Here is a 23,888-nt window from a genome sequence, read left to right on the forward strand (position 1 = left end):
TGTTTTTCAAGTCAAAATGACTTTAACATAAATTGGTCTCTAAAATCAACCCTGTTTTTATACCATTAATATTGACACTAGTAGGAATTATGTATTTGGTATGTACCTAAGCATATCAAATGCCTATAAATTATTTCTGGGAAGTGGAATATTGCAATTTTTCCTGCTATTATTATTTCCAAACTTCCACACAGTAGTCCTTCTCTTATCCATGGAGGATAATTCCCAGACTCCCAGTGAAGTCCTGAAACCATAGGCAGTATTAAATCCTAAACATACAGTTGTTCCTCAACTTACAGTAGGGTTACATCCTGATAAACCTATCAAAAGCTGAAAACTTAAGTTTAAAATGCATTTCATACATAGTCTGGCCTACTTTAAATATGCACAGAACACTTGAAATAACCTGCAGTTGTGCAAAATCATCTACCACAAAGGCTACTTTTGTAACAGTGGCAAGTGCCTCATGTAATTTACTGAATACTGTAGAGTTGTATAGGTCCACTTATGCATCATCATGTAGGTGAACTGTCGGTAGCTGAGCCATTCTAAATTGAGAACTGTCTTGACCATTTTTTTCCTACATGCCTTGCATCATTACCACACAAGACCAGAATTAATCTGTCAGTCCGTGTTTTATACCCTACTACCTTCTCTTGCTCTTTGGGGCCATTACTAAGTAAAATAAGGGTAACCTGAACAAGTACTAGAATACAGCAGTTGATGTTAAAACCAAGATGCTGACTAAATGACTCTAATGGATAAGTAGTGTTGACAGGCATGTTGGACAAAGGGGGTGAGTCACAGCCCAGGTGGGGCAGAATGGGACTGCACAAGATCTCATCGCACTAGACAGAACTTTATACATTTTAAAACTTACATCTTTTTCAGTAATTTCCCATTGAATTTTTCAGATCTCAGTTACTTGTTAAACCTTGGATAAGAGGGAAATATTGTCATCTACTGGTACTACCTTCACATTCATTAAAACTCAAAAGCAAAAATACATATTCCTGACATTCACAGGCAGTGTTTACTTATGTCTCCACCTTTAAAATATTTTACATTTTCTACCAAGTCATCCCTTACCATTAAACTACTAAAATGTTTTAATTCTGATTTCCTGCTCTATATGATTAATAGCATAAAATTTTTGAAATAATTAGGTCTTCACAATCCAACAAGTTTAGCAAAGAGCAGTGTGAAAATCGGGCCTCACTGATGAGGAACCTGTGCTCTGGAGAGGATCCATAATTGGTTCAGGGGATTTTGTCTAGTCACGGGGCAGTCAAAATCCAAACCTAAGTTTGACCATTCTCTGAAACCCACATGGATTTTCCTGCTGCTTTTCTCCAGGTGTTCAATAAAGCTTGTTGCACAGTCATAGATTGCTGTCTCCAGACTGAAGCCTTATGCAGTAAGCTTTAGTTACATTACTCTTTGACCTTAGAATTTTGAAACCAGAAACAATCTTTAATTCTATCCACTTCGTATTCAGCAACTGAGACTAAAACTAGCTCTCTTTTGCAGAATTGAACACCATTAAACAAATTCTACCATGTCACTCCTACCCCTCCACCTTTTTTCAAAAGGCTGTGTGTGGTAGAGCAAGCTTGGGATCGAGCCTTGGCTCCTCCATGGTTAAGTTTGATCAAGTTACCTTCTCCAACTTCTCATCTGTGTTAAAGTTTAAAAGGTTCTCAGCATAAATCTGTGTACGAAATAGATATCCAATCGGTACTCTGTAAAAGTAATTTATTGGACTTCAACCTTGTCCATTTTGCCTTTTGGACATTCTAAATCCAGTTATCTGTTGACTAGGTATACATGCCTATTTTTTGCCTTATGGCAACAAGATCCCCCAAGATCCCACTATTTCAACCTGGTATAATCTTAACCTACCCCAAACTCCATTCATACCATCCATATCTACACGGGGGGGGGGGGGGGGGGGGGGGCAAGTACTCAGGATTTGCTAATACTTGAATTTCTAAATTAGGCACCACAAATTCAGGTGAACATAGGGATGGTACAGGTAATAACAGTATCAAACATGAAGTGATGGGAATTGTAGGTAACAGGAATTTCAGCTTATAGTCATTGCACCATTTTTGAAACAGGCAAGAAAAACTACCTCCACACCCACCCATACCCTCTGCAGCACATGCATGGAGAAAGGACATGCAGTAATTCATATATGTACTTGTGCATTCATCTCTTTCCCTTAGACTTGTCTTACTTCTAAAATCACATGTATATATGACATAGACACACACATTAGCAGGTGTCTTTTGAAACAATCCAAATATTCTCTGGCCAGCTTACATATCTGACAGACACAAGAAAGGGAAGAGCTGAGATGTTCAGTGCAGCACCAACTGTATCTGTGCCAGAAATACTGGGAGATGGCACTAAGAAACCTATGCTGACATCATGCAGTGACTGTACTGGTTGGATTAATAGGCTTCAACAGCAGTAGCAGCACTACAGCACAGGAGAAAATGGTGTTATCAGTTCATGGTAGACATGAGAGACATCTCAAGAGAATTACTTGCAAGTTTGGGGTGCAAAAATTTTTAGGGAAAGGTAAAGTTAGACAGTATTATGAATAGGAGACACATTTATGTGGCATTTCAAAACATACAAATACATTTACTGACTATGATTCCATACATGTGTAATAATAAGACATTGCAACATGGACGATACACAACTCAGGTTAGAAGCTGTAAGAGTGCTTCCTCCAATTATACCTTTGATCGGTTTTTTCTCTGAAAGAAAATAAGAGCTCCAAAGCAAGTATGAAAATGAACGTTAAAGCTGGAGAAAACATCAGGAAAAAAATCCAAAGCAAATCAGGAAGGAACAATTACTCTCTAGCCACTAGACCATCTTATTCCCGTATGTGGAATGAGACACGCATTATTCAAATGCAAAACTTTTGGGATTGCAATGAATGCTTCTGGAGGTCGAAAAGCAAAGCATAGGATGAAAAGAACAGTTTACCTCTTTGTGGAACTTAATATTTATTTGCTGGAAACATATGCACTATCTACTTCCTTGACCAAATGCATAGATGCTATTAAGGTTCTTTAAATACTGAATAATGGTAGTTGTCCTTCTCCTCTTACAAACATTATGCACACAATTTTTAGCACTTTATAAAATTCATGTTGAGAACCTTTAAGTATACATCCCCAAAAATGTTACATTTAGTGTTCCATATTACTTAACATTTTTTGTAGAATTATAAACAGTATCAATAATGTTGACCACAAAGTCACCCCCCACACACAAAAAAAACACTTGGTTTAAGTCATCATTAAATCTTGAAGGACCAAATGTTTATGTTAAGGTTTTATTCAGGAGCTGAGATTCTTAAAAGGATAGTGTGTGTTTCTTCATACTTTGGGAAATAAAGGCCAAGGGAAGAGTCTGAAAATTTAAGATCTGAAGTCTAGAAGTAAAAGCATATACTTTAGATAGAATCAAAGGCATCACAAAATTATCACACTCAAAACAGTATCTGCAGCTTGGATCAAGGCACAATTTCCTTCCCATGATGTATGGCAAAGGTCAAGAGCATGGCTCTATAGCCAGATCACCTAAATAACAACCCCTTTTTGTTAACTAAGCAAGTTTAGTCTCCCTGAGCCCATCTCCTGCTACCGATAAGGTCCCTTGGATCTGTGAGGACTGAACTGACACGATACTGAGACGGGCACATAGTGACAAGCACCTTGAAAACCATCTTATAATTGAAAACCACCTGTGGTTCTGAAAATAAAAATGTGCAAAACCACATTTCCCATGTGGATAATAAAATAGTAATTAAAACAGGCTCACAAAACTTCTCAAATTGTTTATTTTTTGCACTGACAGCTCACATGTATTTACAAATTAAGATTTTCTCAAACTGCTTTTTATTTTTGCACTGACAGCTCACATTTACAAATTAAAAGCCTTTACTGAAGTCCTAGCAATCTTGACTTTACAAAGATAACTTTTCCATTAAGAAATACCTAAAGGTGACTCTTCCAAAGTCCTTTTAAAAAACATTTCTGAAAGGTTTCCCTACACTGTAAGACTTGTCTTTAGGTAAGTGTTACACATACAAACAACTGGAAAACAGGAGTCTAAAATGAGTGTTCTAAAAAGAATTGTGGTAATGGGGAGGGGAGATATAGAACTAGGCCAGGCCAATCAGGTGTGACATAAAATGTCCACAAGCTTAAGCAAGAAACTGATTGTAAAAATATTCTGCCATTACTTCACACCTATCTTCAGTAAAACAGAAGTGATTAAGGTGAATAAAAAATAAAGTTTTATATAATGATTTCTGCTTAAAGAATACTAATATCCAGGGAAGTTAAGTTAAGTTTAAACTGCTTAAAGTCATTACTTCTGTGATAGAAATGCAGAAGACAATGAAAGCATTTTCTTAGGAGCACATGTTCAAGCTTCTCTCATCAACCCCAGCCAGGTGAGCATTCTCAAGATGCCACTATTACCACAGAACGCTGCAGAAGCACAGCTTCTCCCCACAGGGGGCTATCACACACAAGACTGACGGAGAAAACCAAACTCCGCCCTCATTTCCCATGAAAAACTAACTGTAGGTCACTAAGCTCTCTCAACTCAAGTCGTGGTCATCAACTGGCAACTAATGGTTAACAAAATATGAATATACAAACCATACCACGAAGTAATTTTTCTGTTTTTATTGTGGAAAGGAAAACTGACACTTCACATTATTTATTCACGCAACACTTTAATTGCCCTTGAAAGTTACAAAATAACGATCACTTCTGACTTTGTTATATTTCCAACTACAAGCTTTGATCATTCCCTAACTCTCACAAAGATCAACTTTTAAAGACCTATGCACGCACCAAAGTCACTGAACAGGAATGCACGAAGTTCCAGGAAAACTCTTATATGAATGTTTCTAAAGTGCCAAATCACAATTTAGGGATATAGCCTATAAGACCTATTTTGTTTTTTACCTTACAGTTAAAACTTGTTTTCAGACTGGGGTATTTCCAAAAGCTACAGCCAAAAATCTTCCTGGGCCATATATTATCAATTTCAGAACTTCTGAGCTAAAATACTTGAAAGAGAAATTAAGATTATTTCTTTGATCAGAATTTCTGAATTTGATGCCTATCTTCCTCCAAATGTTATTTCTTGTCTTTAAAGGTACACACCACAAACTTAAAACACAATTCTTAAATTTGCTTCTGGTAAACACAAGAACGGGGAAAGTTAAGGTACATTAGTTACAGAAAGAATGAGGGAAAGCAGTGTATTCAATGTCACATGTGAACTTAAGACCTTAGTTACTGGATTGCAATTTCAGTATTAGCAAGTGTTTTTCCCTCATGCTTACATACACAAGCAAGCTGGTAGACAAAGCAAATTTTCTAAATATGTAAGGATGAGACAATTTAATCTGCTATCTGTCAAAACAGCTGGACTGTTTTGAAAGTATTAACTATTGCTGGGAAAATCTGACGGTATTTTATAGAACAATTAAAAAGAACGGAAATGAAATCTCCTACAGTTAGAGCATATTCTGCTGCATAAAGCAGTTAAGAAGCTCACATATACTTCCAAAACTGCTATCCAGACTGCAACCTATCTCAAAACCAAACACTGCATCATGTATTTTGTAAATCATCTATTTAAAAATACACAGTATTGTGTAACATTTATTATCAATATGGGAAGCATTACTAGACTTAACACTAAAAAATATACATGATACTATTCAACAGTAGCCTTTGTAGTAAAGATTTGACAGGAAATCTCACATACACTTATTAAATAACATCTCATCTTCATTATTTCAGTTGTTTATCAAATGTAGATTAATTTATTTTCCCCTACAAAATTACCAGAAAAAGACAGAGCTAGAATCAGGAGACCAGATTTCTGGTTTCAGTTCTGCTTCTAAGACTTCCTATGAGACATGGGTAATGTTCTCTTAAGCCTCACATTCTTCAACCATAAACAAAGGAGCCAAACAAACTGAATTCTGAAAAGCATTCCCATAAAACGGGACTTTGCTAAACTTCTGAAAACTTACATCTTTAAAAAAGATATTTACAAAATATCAAGCATGATACTTACCATCACTGATGTTGACTATATAGAGAGCTTTAGGCCAAGGGATTACTGATTCTTCATTTACGGAATGAAAATGTGAGGCTTTGTTGTCATGCTTTTCCAGATATAATTACAATAAAGCACACAGCAATGGGAACATTACCTGCAGTAGTAGCATGCTAGTAATGGCTAGGCATCACTTCTGCTTATTTTTAGTTAACTTTTGCACACAAGCAAGAGGTTTTACAAAAGATACCACTGAGCACAATACACACTACATGTCATCTGACAAATTCAAAATACATTTGCATGTAATAATAAAAATACTTGAGAACGTTTTACTGTTTAATAAGATGTGTACACAAACCTGGGCCTAACATACTTCACAGCACCACATCAAGTCCCAAGATTAAGTTTCTCTTTCAGGCAGACTGCATCTTCTATAAAACCAACACCTATTTTCAAGAATAAAAATTCACTGTATTAGACTATACTCAGTATTTTCTCTGGTTCCAAAATTTTCTATCTTAGTACAAGTAAAATAAAGACATAAGGCTAAGTACAGGCACGTATCAGACCCTGTAAAGAGTATTTATACTGAAACTGGTTCACAGAGTGACTTACAAAGTCATTTTTCACAAAGAAAATTCCCAAGCCTTGCTCAGTAATACTAAATATCCATAATGAAAATTTATTTTGAGTGTTAAATTGGGCAGGGAGGAAGAAGACTTACTTTTAACTATTATTATTTAATATGTTACAAATAGAATTATAGGCTAGTTTAAAAGTACATTAAATTCAAGGGGAATAAATCTTGAGAAAACAGTGAAAGAACCTGGAAAAACAGCATAAACACAATACAGCCATGTTGCATATACATAAATTCACTAAAATTACAGCACTTTATTTCCATGGAACTTTATATTTCTTAAAAACAAACCAATTATGTTATTTCAAATTACCTAAAGTACCTTGAAACTGTCAGTTCCTTTCCTTAATAGACTGAGGACTTTTAATTACAAATAATAAAAGTATCTGGAAAGGTTTCAATGCAAAAGAAAAAAAATTCCCATATAGTACAGGACTTTCTGATCCCCTCCCCACCCCCGGCCAATGACAAGACAGACACAAGCTATCGAGCAAGAATCTGTTAACAGTTTTATTTTTTTTTTTAATGTTAAATACCATGGGACAGGATTGTAAGGATGAAAAACTCAGTCAACAACTGCCTCACAAGGGATAAGAAAAATTCTGCCATGATATTAGCAAAGGTAAAGGAAAAAATTTACATGGTAAGAGGCACCATTTCCCCACAGAACACCTCTTGGCATTTCCTGAATGAGTGGGATTAGCAATCTAAATAAATCATATTTTCAAGAGGTAACAGCAACAGATAAAATTTAAAGGGATTATTAAAATAACATTTACAAGACTCTGAACAATTCTTGAACTCTTATTAAAACCACAAAGAAAGAACAATTCTTTATTTATGAATTTCATAAAGGACTGAATGTGCAACTGACACCTGCTAGTGATGATCTGGTAATACACAATTTGTCCAGTAGCCGAACAGTTTGTTTTTATTGTGTTTTCTAACCGTAAGAGATCATTAAAGGCAAAGCCTATATGACGCTGTACACACACACAAAAAAAATGGTCACTGCGGGCCGTACTACCAATGAAATGGTAGGTAAACAAATCTTTTTCTGGTCAAGAGAAAAAAAAAGAAATAGCACTCTGCATGCCTTACTCTACAAGATGAATTTCCCTAGAAAGAATCCAATGAAAATGGCTGCAATTACAACCAGAAGAGAAGGAAGGGGACTGGTGACATTATCTCTGAAGGTTGCAGTTGATGTTGATCCAGGTTTATCTGAATGAGCTACCTTTCTGAGCCTTAGGCCTTCATCCTAGGAGAGAAAATGCACATTTTAAACACAAATATACAAGTGAGTCTACAGGAGTTACAAGTCTACAGAGACAGGAAGCAGATCAAGTGGTTGCCTATGGCTAGTGAGGGGAACAAGGATTAATAGCTAAACACTTCAGGAAACTGTGTGGAGTGAAAGAAAACATTACAAACTGGATTGTAGTGATGGCTGCATAATTCTATAAATTACTAAAGATCACTGAATATCTTCATAGCATGTAAATTATACCTAAATAACACTAATACTAAAACCGGAACTGAGAAATATATTCCTAAAACTAATTCTGTGCATATGTGTATTTTCAAGTTGGCCCATGGTTATTTTAAATTGGTTACACCTGTTAGCCAAACACTACCAGTAACTGTAGTCTGACAGGTTCACTGATTCATTACAACTTAGGAACCCACACAGCAGAGGAACAGAGGGGTTATCTTGCAGGAGAAAGAGATAGAGGAGGAGGATATTACAGGTTTTGGGGAAAGGGGATAATTTCAAGTTGAAATTTCTGTAACAGTGTTTTAATATGCTCAAAGCAAAGCAAGAAAAGGTATGTGTAAAACAGGTCAATATTAGGTCTGGACTGCAAAGTAGACAGAATCCTAATTCTTTAAAAACTTCAAATTAATATAGCAGTGGAATATTGTATACAGGAATCCCTTCTCTGTGTCAAAGTGACTTAAGTCCTCCCAGTCAAGATCAGGCTGCTCCCTTCTTAATGAAATGGTCTCACACAAGGATACCAAGTTTCTGACAGTCTATGTTTTTAGGGGCCACGTTTTCTCATAAGAAAGCAGGAGTGTCTCAAAGTAAGCAGTTGTGGCCTCTGGAATAATGCTTATACCTGCTAACTATGCGGCAGCTAGCTTAATCTTTACCTGTTATACAATCTGATGAATGGCAGACTTACAAATGCAGTCTCCAACTTTTTGACAGTTCAACTTACAATTTTTGACTTTAGGGTAGTATAAAAGTGGTATCCACCAGTACAAACTGTACTTTTAACTCTGATCTTTTTCCAAGTCAAGCAGCACGCAGTATGATGTGCTACTGTGGTGCTCACGAGCAGCAGCAGCAGAAACTCCCACTCAACCCCGCAATCACAAGGGAAAACAACCAATCCCTTATTAGTGTGCTGTGTGGCTAAGCTAGGCTGCTTGACGGGCTAAGTGTATTAAAATGCATTTTCACCTTATGGAATGTAACCATCAAAAGTCAAGGAGTATCCATAAACACTAACTAAAATGTACCTAACAGTATATTTACTTTTATTTCCATTATTGGATTTTCTGGCATTGGGTTTTTGTTGTCTCATACTAATTAGCTCCTGGTAAAAACAGCAATGATTCTCAATCCCAGCTACACACTACAAACATGTGAAGAACTTTAAAAATGTTCCTAGTGATTCTGAGTTACTTACTAGGGGTGGGAAGGACCTAAAAACCTCACTGTGTGATTCAGAAGCGCAGGAAAGATTAAGTGTCAACAGTAGTAGAAGGACTAAAAAGGGCAGTTTCTGGACATGACCAAGTTAACCTGACAACAAATTACGATGGGCCTGTATATGACATGTTATAGGAACCTGAAAATGACTCTACAAGCCAGTGGTCTCTCGGGTTCTCTCATTTTTTTAAATGGAATCGTCATTCAAATAAAGTCTTAAACAGAATGTCAGCATATAAAAGAGAGAGACTAGGAAAGGAAGACTCACTCACTGACTTCCCTGTTCCCTTTGCATATTTTCCAGCCCTCCGCTATCTATGCCATTCTTACTATTTCCACTTTTCTCCCTGCCAAAAGATAAATGATGGCCTTTAAAATTAACCAAGCATTCTAAAGAGTACATTTTCTAAACAGAACTGTGTGTGGTCACAGAGATAAGTAAAAAGAAAACTGGTTAATGTTTTACTCAATAAAGTATATCCAAAATATTATTTGAATATGTAAAAATAAAAATGAGATTTTACCTTTTTTTGGTACTAAGTCTTTAACATAGTGCTGTGGTCCACATTTTATACCCACAAAGTCTCTCTTTGAACTAACCATATTTCAAGTGCTCAGAAGCTCCGTGACGACTAAGTGACTAAAGGATGGTATAGTTCTAGGGGGCTCAGTATGACTTTGAGACACACAAAGTAATGGACAGTAGAAACAAAAGAGGAAATTAGTAATGCCACAGGCCAGCTCACAAGGAACTGGGATGTATGGTAAAGAAAGGAATTTGAAGCCATGATGCTGGTGCTGAAAGAAGATAGAAATAAAGCCCAAAGCCAGGACATAAACTGTTATAAAGCAAAAAGAACTCACCACAGATTAAACATTAAATTAAAAATGACTGGTAAAGGGGTATAATACATTTCGTATACTTTAATTTTTATTGACTTATTTTCAACCAACAGAACTTACTCTCAGGTGCCGATTTTCTTCTGATAGCTTCATCATTTCTCCCTGAAGTCTTTTACACTCTTCCATTAGTTTCCTTGTTTCAGTATCATTGAGTGAAACACTATGCGGTTTTGGCATGGGTCCATCTTGTTTAGATGCATTCAGTGGAACAGCTTTGCTAGGTTCCATGTCATTCTGTATTACAAAGATAGTGGAAATCTTTAACCAAATTTCCTTATCTATTTTAAGCAAATAAAAATGCAAACGCTACATCTTTCTTTTCCAAAAAATTATTTGGAAGTTTTGACAAAATTCCAGCTTTGTTAGTAAATTTTTTTTACACCAAATATTATGGTCATCTGTGAACAATTTTACATGGACTTAATCAAGATGTTAGTAGTTAGGTAATCAAAATAAGCAGCCCACTTCCTCCTCTACTTCCATAACCCTTGTCACTTACCTGACCATAGCACTTAGCATGCATCATAACAATTTATCTTTCAAGTTCTTTCCTACAGAACATGAAAGCCTGGAAGAGGAAGAACCACTTCTCTTTGTATTTACCAATAAACCCAGCACTTTGGCCAACAGTGGTTACTCAATGAAAGCATGCTGAATGACTGATGCCAACCAAAATCCAAGTATGAAAGTCATTTTCAATGCTCTGATTCTGCAATTCAAGTGAGGTTGGGGGAGGGGGAGCCCCACAGTAGGAGTTATGGTTATCAAAATCACACCAATGAAATTAGGAACTACCTTAAAAAAAGCATTCAAAAGAAAACCTAACATTGATTAATGAGAAAAAGTAACTGAAGGATATAATGAAAGGTAGGTAATAAACAAAAGAGGAGAGAGGGAGTTAAATAGTCTATGATCTTAATCCTAAGTGATTCTTTCAAATTTAGTACTGTTTCATTCATATGATTCACTATGGAATACTACCCTAAGTAGGACTTAAGCCACTTTGAAAAGTATGAAACCCAAAATCTTCACTCTTAGAAATATCATAACCATTTGACCTTACTGAAAAAGACCTGGAGATAAATATCTATGGCTGTATGTATTTCTGAGCCTGTGGCCTAAATTGCCTCTTTCATTCAAACATCATTCATACCATGACACACCACAACATCAGTGTAACAAGTTTTCTTTTCATTCTAATTAAAATTTTAATTGTTAAAAAAATTTTGAAGGGCTTGAAATGTAGCCCTTCATTCTACAACTCATTCAGTCCTAAGCATTCAGGATATCCAGGGTTCCACGTCCAACACCCAGAAAAACTGAGATAGACCTAAACCTCCTTTATTTACATATAAACTGCTAACCAAGATGTTTATGGCATTCTATAATACTCATTCAGAGTAAGATTCATTAGAGATTATACCATCCTAGCTGGAAAATTTATGAAATGTAAAAAATAATTGTTTAAGGGCAAAACTAGCTCTTATGAAAAACATGTGATCTGTCCAGTTTGCCTAAATCCATGTAAAAATTAATCCTGTTATAACAAGGTTCTAATGTATAATTCTATAGGTTTGACCTATGAGCAGACTTTTCCATTTTTGTTCAGGCTTCACTGTTGAGAAGGTATTTGTAGCCCTACTTCAGTTTCTTGAGTCCTTCTCTTTGCTTTCTTGTTCTTCATCCTAATCTCCCTCATGCTCAACATTCCACCTCTACTATTAGAAATCTGTTTCAGATACATGTTGCTCTCTGCCTGTATTTTTTCTATTATTTTCCTGAATAGTAATTAATTCAGTTAAAAATGATTTTTCAAGTGTGTGCCAATTCCACCCTAGTCCAAAGTCAACTTCTGATAAAGACAAGGCACATTGCACTCCCTCTGTAACGACAGCAATGTTCAATAATGAAGCAATTATAAGAACCTTCAGGTTTTAGTTAAGAATTGGAGGAGGTTCATATTTATACCTGAAAGTAGTAAGAAATTAAGAGGATACACATGAGGCCAACAATAAAGAGAAAACAAAATGAAGAGTCATCAATGTCTTCAAAAATATTTTTTGTTATTTAAAAAATTTTTTAAATTTGCAAAAACTTTAAATCATGAGAAAAGGAAATCATCCTTGTTAAATCATTAGCCTGACATGACTATTATTTATTTATTTATATTAGCTCCCATTACTTTTTACACACACATTTTAAACAATAATACAAGGCCCTGGTTTCCAACCCCTGGTACCACAAAACAAATACAAAGTCAGCATAAATATAATCCTATTTCACTTCACTGATTTATATGCATGTTTTTAGATGTCATTTTAAGTGACACATTATGTCATTAAATATTCTATTCTATGCCTTCCTTGCCAAAATTAGTTTACATTTCATTCTTGTTATAAGTTTGATGGGGAGCTTCCCATTGTTTGGGATTTAAATAAATCAATGAGTATCTTCTTATGGTGATGGAATTAGATTTTTCCTTTTGTACTGAAATTTTTCTGAATGCTATATAATTTTTATAACAAAAAGGAGAAGGTACCTCATAACCCAATGTGTGGCACAAACATTCAGAGTAGAAAGAAAGGATCTATAGTGAAGCCAAATAAAGTCATAAAACACAAGTTATATCACATACTATTTAAAGTCTTCTACAAGTTAGTCAAAATACATAGCATATGCAAAGGAATCTAATCTATGTATGTATATTTAATGTATAAGCACATGTAACCTAACATAACTGACATTAAATGGGGGAAGATTCGGCCATTTGTGCAGTGACAATCTAAAGAGCCTGATGGGAAGGAAACACTAAGGTGAGACTTTAAGTAAATGCTTCCACTTAGGAGCTCTATTAATGAGGTTTGACTATAGGAAGGCAGCTTGTTTCTTGAGAGGTGTTTCAGACTGGTCCAAGTGAGAGAGAACTGGTTATTCTGAGAACCATGAAACAAGCAAACTAAAAGGATTCAACATGCTGTTGACTATTAATAACAAATAGAAACATTACATCAGCAGTATACTTTAATACTGCAACTTGGAATAAGGTGAAAGGTCACGGCTGTGTATCAATTAAGACATCATACCATGTTGTACATTTTGTATTTAGTCTATCTGCAGTACTCCCCCCTCCATCCATGAGTTTCGTGTCTATATTCCTTTTCAACCATTAGAATTTCAATTCCAGTATTCCAAGTAATTCTATAGAAGGCAATTACAAAAAGAGGGGGCAGAGATTGGACACAGAGGGAAAGATAAAGCCTAAGTCAAAGAAGTGTTTGCAATGAAACTCTGGAAAGAACAGAGGACCTAAAGGACATAAACAGGGGGCTACATTCGTGTGACTATTATGAGTAAAGGGCATCAATACATGTAAGGGAGTAAGGCTAAACGCAAGAACTATGGCATTTATTGTCAGATTTAATACTTAATCTCAGAATTGAGACAATATTTGAGTAACAAAGTTATGTGAAAATTCTTTTCCACTCTAAATAGTCAATTTACTCTTTCTATAGAACCATGATCCCCAGAAGTAAGTAACTCCAAATTACAAAAATCAAGAAACGATGAAGACATTTAGATATTTTTAAAGCCTTATCCATATGTGTATCACCTGGGTGAAATCAAAGTATATGCAATCTATTAAAATAAAATGGATAGTTTCTAAAGTTTCCAAGTAAGTGAGAAATGGTAAAGGGAATCATACAACACCCATATGAACACCAAAATCAATGTCATTTACTGATGAGGTGGCATTTTATTTGAGTGGAGGTACACATGCACACACATATTAATCAGTTAAATTATGACATAAGGTCTTTAAGGTCTTTGGATACAAACTCTCCTACCCTGGGGAGTTAGGACAGTTATGGAAAGGTTACTATACTCTTATGTATCAAGAAAATACAAACTACAATTTTATTTATTTTTTTTAATAAAAACAAATGCTTGTCTGAAAAGCAGTGTTTGCCTACCTTCACTATGATACCCACAAGCTACAAACTCATTTTTTAGTATATGCTCACCAAATTTCATTCACAGGAAAAATTATAGCAACTTAACGTTCACACTTTTGTCCTGCTCACTACTGTGCTATTAAGTGATAATTTTTTTTAGAACACAATCATTTCAGTGCATATTTTAAGTGCTTGTGGCTCTACTGCAATTTTAAACAGTTTAAAAATTCAATACACTCACAATAACACTTATTTTCTTAAGTATCTACATTAACTTAGCTAAGTCTGTTAACTCCCTATGACAAACCTTCTGCTTCTCCTGTTTGAATACATTGAGTCCCCTGGGATCATTCTTCGTGTGATAATTGGCAGGTGTTGCAACTGTGTTGTTGATGCTGCTCATTGAAGTGACAGTCGGAGCAGTCCCTGGTGGAGTTTTACCCTGAGATGGCATGGGAAACATATTCTCAGATTCACCAAATTCTGATTCTCCTGCATGATACTGGGAATGACTAACAGACAGCATTAGACTCTAAAACATTGACATTTTTAGTCTATAAAAATGTGTTATGCATAAGAAACAGTACTAATAAAAAGTAGCTATGCTAAAGTAAAAAATACAGAAGTTTCTGACCTACTTTTCATTATTTCCCAAATAAAATTAGCTATGATCTATTTGTGTATGTTCACTTACTAAATGCATATACTTTATTTAATTTATGTTAACTTCATATTGTCCTAAAATGAAAACATCTTCCTGTAACTTTATGGCTCTTAATTATTTTTTTTACTACTATTTGCTGTTATTTGAAAAAATACTTTCATGTTTTCTTACCTTTGATAACACTCAACTTGAACATTTTTCCTTCTGAAGTTCAAAAGCGCAGTAATTTGTAAGCCTCTTTTCTACTAAAAATTCCCCATGTCAACAAGCACACGCGAACACGTGCACACACACATACACACAACCAAGCCAATAAACAAAGACTCACATAACATTCTGGTAAAGATACCACAGTCCTCCTCCTCTCTTCTCAAATTCCTTCACTATAGATAAAATTTATATATAAAAAGGCTGGATCAGACTGGAAGAATACTTGTAGAAATTCAATCTGTTCTTTACCAGAAGAAAAAAATGTATATGAGCAATAAAATGTCTTTATAAAAAGACACCTAAAATCCCTGTTCTATACAGCTTTACAATCTTCATTAATAAATACGGAAAATGTCAAGGAAAGGCTTCAAAAATTTTTTTAAATTGAACTCTCGACTAAGCAAGTCATGAATTTCAAAAGCAACCACATTCAATCCTAAAACAAACAAAAACACCACTATCATTAATTGGACATTAAGTATTTCATAATACAGTGCTAACAGTAAATACAGCTAATAATTTAGAGAATCCCATTTTATAAAACAGTCAACACTTTATACTATCATATGCCTGAATGGCTCTCCCGTACAGGCACTGACGACCCTACTAAAAGCACTATAGCCCCTAATGAACTGAAATATACCCAGTCACATACCCACTGTTCCCTAATACTAGGGTGACTACACAACTTATTGTACTTACATAACAATACTATGTTATTCCTATTGTCCAAAGAAAATTATTAACAGTGCCTACTCTTATTTTAAAATAAAAGGAGTCCTGGGTTTCCTTGGCTACCCGGTCTCTAAAATAAAAGGGGTCCTGGGTTTCCTTGGATTATACACCCTGGGTATAATCCAAATCAGAGAGCTGTTTCCCAAAAAGAAACCTGCACTCTAGTAATGGATGACTCAAATAAATTACAACTGTCTTATCACAAAAAAAAACTTTGTAAAAAAAAAAAAGAAAAACATGGACTCAATTATTATACTTCTAAAGTTGGCTCCTTTTATTACAATATGATCACCCCAAAACTTCAAACATTTCCTTATTTGTATATTCACTGTCAAGGTCCTAAAAATTCTAAGAAATCAACAAAATAGTATCACCATTTTCCCAGCGTTCCAGACGTGTAAATGCCCAAGCACTAACAGCATATTTAAAAAGATCAAGGTCCTCCAACAAGTGTGGTCTATTTAACATACTTAATTTAAATAACATACTTAAATTAAATGCCTGCATTTCTTTATTGGGGTGCAGGAAGATGCAGTGGGGTAGGAAAGTGAGGAAATGGGGTAGGGAGTATACGAAAATCACCTGAGACCTGCTATCTCTACCATTCTTGAGAAGAAAGCATCCAGCACTATGACAGCCACTGTGAAAGCTATCTGCTTTGAATAATCAAATTTTTCCTAGTGGACATAAAGATCGAATTCTGATGATTAACATGTAAATGTGACAAAATTGGTTAACTATGTGAAGTAATAGACATTTTAATTAACTTGACTGTGGCAACTATTTCACAATGTATATTATACATAACTGAACACAGACTTCCCTCACTGCTCCAAAGGCTACTTAAGAATGACTACAAAGTGCATGTGCCATCCAGAGTCATATGCTAAACCACAAGTCGTCACCAGCAACTTTGGTAAAAACTAAACGTTATTTAACATACTCATTAATAAATAATCCCGGCTGGAGGTATGGCCCAGTGGTAGATCACCTGCCTATCATGGATTCCAACTCAAGTAGTGCTAAATAAACTAAAAAAATGAAAAAAGGGTCAAAACATCTCAATTTGCTGTATCTCAAAACTATAAACTATTTTTGACTCTATACAAAATATGCATTATCTGCACAGTTTTTCATAATATTTTTGTTAATCCTGCATATTTGGAAATCAATGTGCTTTGAGTGAGGGAGTGTCATCTTTACTTTGTGTAAGACAGGATTTAGAGAACATTTTGCCAATTTATATGAACTAAACTGACAAACTATCTCGGCATCATACTATCCAATAATGCCCAAATTTCCAAGAAGATTAATTCATACTAGACTAAGGTAAATATAAAGGGGATATTAAGTAATTTCATCTATGAATGCTAAAAAGAAAACAGTAATGCCAAATATATTATGAGTTTTACACAGTATTACCAATTTCACCTAGAGAATACTGAACTAGAAATTATCAACATAAGTAATAGGAAGGGTTTTATATATTTTTTATAGCTATAATAATTTTCATCCTTATTGTAAACAAGTAAAACAAACTTTCTCATATTTTATGCTATCATATACTTCAGATTTGGTGACTTGACATTTCATATTTTCTGTAAGGGCTGAGATGCAACATTAAACTGAATACTTGACAGAAAGACATATAACCAAGTAACAACCAGATAGTACTGGGTCCCTGTCAGGTTGCATTGAATTTAAATACATTTCTCAGTGATTAACATTTAGTGAAGAAGCTGCAGGTCACCAGCCCTACAAAAATGAGTTTAAGGAAGAATCATACTTCCAAAAGTATTTCTTAGAATGCTAAATATTCCAGGAGAAATTATGTCATATTAAATTTTTAAATGCTGAATTACACGTTTCTTCACAGATCCTTTAAGATGCAAATACATGATGCAATTGTTTTGGAAGACATAGCATTTGCATATTTTTCCAAACTCGTCTGATCACAGAACTCTTCCAACCTAATACACTTTAAGCAATACTGCCTTATAAAAACCCAGCTGTGTTTTAGCTCATTTTTCTTTTTTTCTTTTTTTTTAAGACAGGGTCTTGCTATATATAGCTCAGGCTGCCCTCAAATTTATGATTTTCCTGCCTTAAATCTCCTTAGTCCTGGGATTACAGACATGTACCACCAAGTCCAGAAGTTCCTCCTTCTACTTAGCATGTGAATTTATCAGTTAGCCACCTATACATTGTATAAATACGTGTAAATTATACAAACTTGAAATAATGAACACAGTGAGGTCTTAAAAGGCCATTTTATATGAACAAGTTGAAATATGAATTCCGAACACTGAAGAAAAAAATCCCTGAGAAATCACAATGGCAAGATTAAGGAACCATAAATCATAAACTTTTTTTTGTAAAAAAACTGATTCATTGAAACATTACTTCAGCTGGTCCATAGAAGTACCTGTGCCCTCATCTCAGATTTGGCACACTGTAAATTATCCAAGATTTTCAAAATCATATCCAAGTCATAAAATGGAGCCAAAATGAAAGGATTCGACATCATCATATGTGGTGCTGACATAACCCATAATTCATATTTTGCCTTTGGAAAAGCACCTTCAAATGACAAACAGGTCTCCACTCTAATCGTGTCCAAAAGACTCGTCTGATAGAAATCCTAACAAAATCAAAAATCAAGTCAGGCATGGTGGTACACATAACCCAGTACTCAGGAAGGTAAGTAAGGCAGGATGTTCATAAATTCAAAGCCAGCCTGAGCTACAAACAAACTCTGTCTCAAAAACTAAATAAAACTGTCTTACCCCAAGGTCAACATTATGGTCCTGAAATACCATCTCTGACTGAAAGGGTCCAGAGTTTCTTAAGAAATAGGTTGTTCCAGGTCTGGGCCTGCAACAATCTTGCCACATTAGACATCAAGAACACTACTAATGATTATTTGGATCAACTTGAAGAACTTTCTCCCAGCCAATCTGAGCAACAATAATAACTGCAAGGAGTTGGAATCAAGATGCTTATTTAAACCTATGAGTCTAACTCTAACCCTATGTAGAGGAAGAAGCCAGGTGGGGGAGTACAGGCCTGTAATTGCAGGTACTCAGGAGGTAAGAGGATCAAAAGTTGGAGCCTTGTCCAGGCAAAGTTAGAAAGCCCATCTCAAAAACAAAATCCCTAGTACTGCCCGCCCCCCACAAAAGAATGTAGTAGTGGTGGTGGTGGTAGCTGTAGGAGGGAAGGAGGTTGTACATCAGAGGGATGCTTGTGAATCAACTCATTTTTAAAAAACCTATCTAAAGAAATATTCAGGCATTTATCCTACCTTTATAAACTGTCGTTGAATAATCAAATGTTAGAACACTTATATCTCTTCACAGAAGTAGTCTTAGTATATCAAATTGAAATGAGAGAATACCACCACTATATAACCTTAAATGAATTAACAGGCCAAAATCATACTTTTTCAATTTTCTCAATCTCAACTTCATTGACATTTTGAGCTTGATGCTTCTGGTAGAGGCTGTCCTTTGCATTATAGGAAACTGAGCCACATCCCTGGCCTCTACCAAAGTAGATAGATGCTTACAAAATAGATAGATGCTTGCAGTGTTCCTCCCCATCGCTCAGGGTAACAACCAAGAATGCCTTCAGATACTGCCCCAGGGGACAACCAATTTCTCCTAGATAAGGATCATTCATCCAGACACTGAACATCAGTGGCTGCTCACTTTAGCACCACCAACAAAAAAACCCAGACATTTATGGACCTCCTTGAGAGACTAACATCTATAAAAGCAGTCAGGACTCCATGCCCACTCTCAGCAAAAACAAATCTAAATTTAATCAAGCTTCTCCATCCAACTTCCAACTGTAGGAAATACTAAGGAAAAAGAAAAAGTTCAATGATACCACAAGCATATAATCAGCAAAATCCAGAATGTGGACATGTAACAGGCAAACCTAGATCATTTATCAGTTTTTCAAGAGGAAAAAAAGAAAGGGAACCTAAATTAAGAGATTTAAGAAATCAAACATAATCCAAAGGATATGGATAATCTCAATTCAAACAGAAGAAGAAATTACTTACATCTGTGGGACAAATTTGAATGCTACAACTTGGATAGTTTGATATTAATGATACATCAAAAAATTTAAAGAAACAGTAATTGTACTAATGTTAAAACTACTCTTTTTAAAGTCCTTAGAAATAATATATATAAAAATAATTACAGATAAATTAAATGATATCTAGAAGTTGCTTTAAATTATCCACGAGAAGGAAAATAGTGGGTCTCATGAAATACGAGTAACCATAAACTAGTAATTATTAAGGATGATCATAGGTCCGTAAGGGATCATGTTACTTACACTCCTCCTGCCTATGTTTTTCAAAGTATGACCTTTAGCATATACCCTATAATTTAATATACTTCAAATCCAAGTAGTTCAATTAGTGGAAACCCATTCTGCTGCTAGATTATCAAGACTGAGGATCAGGTCCTGTCTGGGTATTTGTACCAGAGGGAGGAGGGGAGAATATAAGGAAAGGGTGAAGGAGAGTGAATGTGGTGGAAATACTAAGAAAATGGAAAAATGGGACCTGTTGAAACTATTCTAAGGGGGAGATAAAAGAATGATGGGGGAGTGAATTTAACTAAGATATACTGTAAGCACTTTTGTGAATGTCACATTGCACCCCCAGTACAACAATAATAAAAAAGGCTCAGAATCAATTTTTTTAAAAGGCTGAGGATCAGATATTCTCAGAAGCATTTTGATTTAGTTATTGAAGAGCCTTTGGGTTATGAATAATACCTGCTCTGAAAAATCTCCAACCCCAAACTACTGCTCCTGCTTCAAGGTAGGAACTCTATTCAGTATTTGTTCAAGCATTAAAGCTCTCTTGAATGACTTTAGGTTATGCCTTTTTGTAGGCACACCTGCTTTTCTCTTTCATGAGGTGGGAAACGGCTAGACTCAAATGCCTACTGTATCATTTCCATCAACTTCTGGCTGGATGCTAAAAGCAGTGAGAGCATCCCTAAATCACCAATATCCGACACCTGACTTCCTGCCCTTCTCAGACCATAATCTCAAATTGTCTAACATCCAGAGCATAACAGAAGCCCAGATGAGAGACAAATCAGAATCAAGTCTACGTTTATTAAATTATTATTCTGAAAAAGATATAAAACTTTAAGTGAGAAAACATCCAAAGGGGGTTTTTGTTTGTCTTAAGTGGGTCTTATAAGAAAAGCTATGCAAGCTTTTATCTTTCTGGCAACCCACACAAAAGAGAAAGTAATTTCCAAATGGGAAGCATAAATACACCACATATTTTTATTTCTGGCAAATAACTTAAAAAAGACATTTTAAAAATTCAACAAGTAATATGGTTAACACCTAATTAGCATTCAGCAACTTTTTCCATTTCAACTTTTCTAAAAGAGTAACACAGTAATGGGAGACCAGGAATTTACTCTGTACATTTACAACAAGCCAAATGGTCCTCAGATCAAAGCAAGAGTCATTCAGATTATAACTAAATTATGCCAATCAATTATATTTATCCATACTATCATATACATTAAGTCACACAGAGAAACAAAAACAAAAACTTTCTACAAACCTCTCCAGTCCTTTCTACAAACTGTAAGAAAAAATTCAAATTTATAATCCAGAAAGGAAACAAGCAAAGTAGCTATAACCCACTCTATACATTTCCAGACTACTGGCTTTGTTTTAATTAAACACATCTATCCCTCAATCCCCTAAATTGTATATCCTCGTACTAATCAATAAACAACAAATTATTTACTAAAGAATAAAATCACATGGATTTTTGACCCAAAACAAAAGTGAGCAAAATACTTAGAAAAGGCCAAACTTGGAATAAACTGTTTATCCATGTTATTTAAATCTTTTATCCTCAGAATGCAGATACGTAGTTGCTAAAAAGCAATCTTTAATCCGTTCTTTAATCATATTTATGTTTATACATCTTATTCGAAAAAGTAGTTTAAACAGCCAAAATCTGGGAGAATTAAATAATTCTTCGCCATCCTACAACTTGGACCTAAGATGTAAATTCTTTCTTTCTTCTTGAGCAAACAAAATATTATAAAATGAAAAAAGTCTACCAATTATTTTTTACTTAAGCACCACATCTCATTAAGTAAAACAGCCATGTTATATACATACTAAAGTCCAAAAATAGAAGCCATAATAAAAATACCTACAAGTTCAACAACTTCCAAATTTTTACATTTTCCTACTTACCAGTTTATCATTTTCATTCGGCATTTCAAATACACATCTCAATTTAGAATCCATCAATTCGTCAGGTTTTGCTTCTTTCCACTAAAAATAAACAAAACCAAACACAAGACACAAGTGAAGAGTACATGGCTGAGGCAGGACACCCTGTGGAGTATTTGTTGACCACTATGCATCACCACTCCTAATGTCACCTAACCTTTACATAATCCTAGACTTTCACCACAACCCATTAAAATTATGCCAATATCACCAGCCATTACAGGACTTTCTTCTCCACAGCAGCATTCTAAATAATGTCTAAGAGATAATATTTCAAAATTTTTTCATTCTTTAAATTAGGATTACCTCCAATGGACAGATTTTTTAATTTTAAAAGTTAGATTTGCTGAGCACTAAACAAAACCCACTGTTTAAATAACATTCCTCAAAAGTACATTCTATTCAACTTCTATACTTACCACAGCTTCCATATCTGAAAAGTTTGGTGGAGCAAAAATTGTCTGTACCATAAACTTGTGTTTACTCTTTTCATTAGGATCATAGTCAAAGGGCTGTAGCATTACTAAAGAAAAAGAAAGGACACGTCATATGGTCTTCTGCATTTGTTTATCATTCCTATCACACCTCAGTAATAACAAATTTAAAGTAAACCAAGATGGGCCCAAGAAAATAAACATGGATTACTTATATTCGGGATCCACATCAATTATTTTCAGATTGCCTACCTTTATTTCCTAAGTCTGTAACAACCCAACAAATTAATTACTTAAAAATATGAATGTGTAACTGCCCCCTCTAAACTTAGTTTATAAATTTAAAATTTTCACCAATATCCACTAATACAATGTCATAAACTCAAATTAAATCTAGTAAACTGCTTGTTAAAACTAGTTATAATGTGAATGCTTCACTTTTTTATTTAGTGATGATGAGACATATACAGAATAAAGGTTCAGTGACTTTTAAAAAATTCACTATCGTAAGGCAGGTGTGATGGCACACACTTGTAAATCCCAGCTACTCAGGAGGCAAATACTAGTAACAAGATTCGAGGCCAACCTGGGAATAAGTGAGACCGAATCTCAACCAACAAGCCAGGCATGGTAGTGGTGCATGTCTATAATCCCAAGCAAAAATGTGAGACCCTATCAGAAAAATAACTAAAGCAAAAAAGGGCTGAAGACGTAGCTCAAGAGGTAGAACACCTGTCTAGCAAGCATGAGGCCCTGAGTCCAAATCCCAGTATTGCCAAAAATTTTTTCACTGTTATAGTTTAATAACTAATTTTTCTAAAATGAATTTTAAGTAAATAATTCATGAACATTTTACCCATTTGTTTAAACCTAATTCTAAAAAGCAAAGTATAAAAGGAAACCATAAAATCTTTTGATGTCTAGAATTTATCCTAAAGTTCTAACATTCAATTTTTTCCTCTATAATTTTCACTAGCCTATAAAGGCATTTTTTAAGGCTCCATGTAGTGACAAGTAATGCTAAATTTATGTAGTAAAAATCCAGTAAGAGACTACAAAGAATAAATCAGCAATTCCAAAAATAGTGAATTATTCTCTAACATTATTTCTAAAACCTACAAATATTTTCAAAGACAAATGTCAATTCAGCAAATAAAAATATAAAATAATAAGAAAATCTTATTTAGCAAAGGTAATCACAAAGAATACA

General features: G+C 34.8%; 1 protein-coding gene across 2 annotated transcripts in view; it reads right to left on the minus strand.

Moving 5' to 3' along the window:
- Nucleotides 1-7,243: 7,243 nt before the first annotated feature.
- Vapa (VAMP associated protein A) overlaps nucleotides 7,244-23,888 on the minus strand; it is a 34,239-nt gene continuing 17,594 nt past the window's right edge. The window contains exons 3-7 of one of the 2 annotated variants that reach the window (XM_020186814.2): nucleotides 22,664-22,767; nucleotides 22,206-22,286; nucleotides 14,643-14,777; nucleotides 10,443-10,616; nucleotides 7,244-8,018 (exon numbers count right to left, since the gene is read on the minus strand). In XM_020186814.2, the coding sequence (XP_020042403.1) occupies nucleotides 7,860-8,018; nucleotides 10,443-10,616; nucleotides 14,643-14,777; nucleotides 22,206-22,286; nucleotides 22,664-22,767 (653 nt within the window). In that variant the 3' untranslated portion in view covers nucleotides 7,244-7,859. The remainder of the gene's footprint in view (nucleotides 8,019-10,442; nucleotides 10,617-14,642; nucleotides 14,778-22,205; nucleotides 22,287-22,663; nucleotides 22,768-23,888) is intronic. The other variant, XM_020186815.2, reaches the window with a different exon arrangement.

The sequence above is a fragment of the Castor canadensis genome, chromosome 4 (genome assembly GCF_047511655.1).
Source record: "Castor canadensis chromosome 4, mCasCan1.hap1v2, whole genome shotgun sequence".
Taxonomy (NCBI): domain Eukaryota; kingdom Metazoa; phylum Chordata; class Mammalia; order Rodentia; family Castoridae; genus Castor; species Castor canadensis.